General features: G+C 46.1%; 1 protein-coding gene across 1 annotated transcript in view; it reads right to left on the bottom strand.

Annotated features, from left to right (window-relative positions):
- Positions 1 to 30: 30 nt before the first annotated feature.
- The window catches only part of fcho1 (FCH and mu domain containing endocytic adaptor 1), a 58,873-nt gene continuing 55,716 nt past the window's right edge, over positions 31 to 3,187 (bottom strand). The window contains exon 19 of the mRNA XM_013910852.1: positions 31 to 181. Coding sequence (XP_013766306.1) covers positions 31 to 181 — 151 coding nt within the window. The remainder of the gene's footprint in view (positions 182 to 3,187) is intronic.

Here is a 3,187-nt window from a genome sequence, read left to right as displayed (position 1 = left end):
CAGTGATGCAGAGAGGAGAAAACGAATCGGTTAATGGTGTCGAGCATCAACTAATCGAGGTTTCTTGGTTTGATGGGGGTTAAAAACAGAGACGAAGGAAAGGTCAGAGCCCTGACCTTTACTGTGGTTGGTCGGGGAAAGGTTGGGCAGTTTCCAGAGCAGCCGGCGTTCATCGGCGTTCCTGCGGAGGCAGAAAAAAGTCAGTGAGGCCAAAAACACTCTGAACCTCCAACCTTTAAACATGTCTCGGGTTATCGACCTCAGCCAGCCTATTAAACATCTTTAATACAGAAGACAACGACGATAACCGTTAATCTGGACGGTGGATTTGGCGCCACCTGTGGCTGCAGGCTGTAAAAGCAAATGTGGTTTAATATCAAAGGTCACAGAAGTTAAACCAGCAGAGAAGGTGGCAGATGACTGCACGCTGACGCTTTTGAGCCACTTTATCAGATTCTCTGCTGCTGTCTGCAAACAGCCTGAACAGTGAGACTCTTGGTAATTTTACTGAGAGGATTACATTTTATTTATGTAATGAACACATTTTGAGCTCTTAAAGAAATAACCAAAGGAAAGACGCCCAGCTGAACTAAAATGGTCCCGCAAACAAAAACTGCTGTGAGTCGCCACCCTTAGATCTCCTTTGGGCTTTTGGAGCCTTGACCTGACTTTTAAAAAAATAACTGGGGAAAAAAGCTCGAAGCTGCTGAAAGAAGAAAAATAGATATTTGCAAAATTCTGCCTAAATATGTATTTTACCTGGTTACTGTGTGTGGCGGGGCGTGGTCTGCAGCGCCGCTGCAGGGGTGGCGGACGCACCTGAGCGGCACCCGCAATCACGCCTCGCCGCCTTTACGTCTGTGCTCTCTATGCTGTTGTGTTGGTGTGTCGGGCTGTGAGCTGCAAAGCTACAGCCGGCTGTGTGTGAAAAGTGGTCAATAAAGAGGCATGAAGCGCGTTCATGCAAACATCGTCGGGTCTGCCGTGGTATGTTTACAACGGGACTTCTGCTCCTGAACCTCTGCGCACAGCGTCTGCAGGTCGGGGCTGTCATCTTTACGCAGGACTGTAAGCTGTCGTCTGTGAGGCGTGAGCGGCGTTTGTTTTTAACACAGTTCACGGTGGAGCTGCTGACATAATGTGGATCAGAAGATCCATAATTGGCCTACCTGGGGTCGAAAGTCTCGATAAATGCTCGATAAATGCACGGCGTTTCGGGGGGTACACCGGCTTTCGCCAGTGTGACGCTTATTTTGAGCGATCAAAAAATAATAGAATATAATTAGATTTTTATATTTCAAAATCACAATAATCTTCCAATTTAGAACTACAAGTTAAAAAAGAACTAACATAAATAAAATACACTAAAGATAATTACTTAAAAAAAAAACTAATTTATTTTCCCAAACCTAAAAGGTCTAAAGAGCCGCAGGTTGCCGACCCCTGCCCTCGGACCTGCCGTCCACATATGTGGACATCACATTTTGGGTTGTTTAGACCAAATTCTGCTCTACAACAGCCTGACATCTACTTACGAGGACATAGTGCCACTGTTCTATCCACAGTTTAAACAAATATCCTCATAAAAAAAATTCTTTGTTTTTACATTCATCATGTTCAGGTCTTAATGAGTTAATGAGGAAAATATGCTCTAATTGAGAAGCTGCAGTAGAAGCACAAGAAAGGAACATCCTGACATTATGGGGCTGTGCCTGACAATATTAGGATAATCCTGCACCTGTGTCACTGCACGCTATTTCAAAATCCCAGAAAATTTCAGAATCCATTGAAACCACTTTAAGTCATCTATAGATTGTATGGTTTGTGCAGAGTTGTCAGAAAAATGCTTGAGAGATGAAAAGTAGAACATCAGAGTGCATCATGCAAACTCCACACAGAGGAGCACTTCCTGTGAGGAGACAAAGACGATCGCTGCACCACGGCGGCGTCCTGATAATAAAATGACTAAAAACACAGAATAAACCACGATGTGTCACATTCGATACAAAAAGTGACTCGACATTAACAGGAAATATGGAGAGACTGGGTACAACTCCTAATGAAGCTCCGCCATTATTTCATTGGAGCGTAAGCCGGACGACGTTAAACTGACCTCCTGCCACGCTGAAGCAGTGGGAACGTTTAAGATTCGGCATCAACTACAATCATTTTTAGTTAGATACCAACCAGCCTACTGTTACAGAACCTGAATGCAGAACTATGAAACCTTAAAGACGGAGTCGCGTTACAGGACATGATCGTGTTGAGGGCCTAAAACAGCAGCACAGCGATGAGATTAAAAACAAAATCCATTTAAGAGGATTTCAGGGCTTTTCATGAGTAAATGTGTAACTCAGGACATTTTATGCATCCAGAGTCCTCCAGACATTTCTGTTTTCCTTCTTGTAGAGAGATCCAGCAGTAGTAGTGAAGTCTGCTAACCATGCACATATCTTTACCCATGATGCATAGTTCCCATACATTTATTACTTATAGCAGCTCTCAGGAAGTGTATATGCAGCATGTTTTCACTGTCCTGTCTTCAAACAGTCACAGGGCTACAGTGTGACTGAGCATCACCAGCATCATCGTATTGTTGGTGGTTGGTACTGCTCCAGCCTGCAGGAGACCGCGAGCAGCAGCAGCAAGTTCCCACAGGAACTCTGAGGACGTCTCCTGGGCTCCGACTCGCCTCTGCTTCCTCTGCAAATCGATGAGAAGCACGAGTCCCGCCTCTAATCACGTTCTCCTTCAGCCAGGGCATCACAGAGCGCGTCCTTCCTGGCTGCATCACCGCGTGCTACGGAGGCTTCACAACCTCCTTCTCAAAGACCCGTAAACGTAGAACCTCGCCGCCCTCCCTCGTGGACAACATTTTCAACGTTCGCCTCGCCCCCGCCACCCTTCATGCTCCATTTTCAGCCTCCGGCCTTTGGGGAGGAGGTACTGAAGCCTTCGGGCAAGACTGCTGAACAGCTTCATCCACCAGACTGTCAGAAGGCTGAGCTCTGTCCATTACCCCCCCCCCTCTGACTGTAGCACGCTCTCACACAGGTTACTGCTGCTTTACTGCAACCACGTGCACCCCTGTCATACCTGCTGCATCTCACAAGCTGCTCTATTTATGTCATTATTTGGATGTCAACGTTTCGCTCTTTCTTTGTCTCCCTTGGGAGAAATTTGCTTT

Source organism: Pundamilia nyererei, unplaced genomic scaffold (assembly GCF_000239375.1).
Source record: "Pundamilia nyererei isolate P.nyererei 1_Seehausen unplaced genomic scaffold, PunNye1.0 scaffold00050, whole genome shotgun sequence".
Taxonomy (NCBI): Eukaryota; Metazoa; Chordata; class Actinopteri; order Cichliformes; family Cichlidae; genus Pundamilia; species Pundamilia nyererei.
Note: the sequence above shows the minus strand (reverse complement) of the source record. Positions and strands in the feature narration are given on the sequence as shown.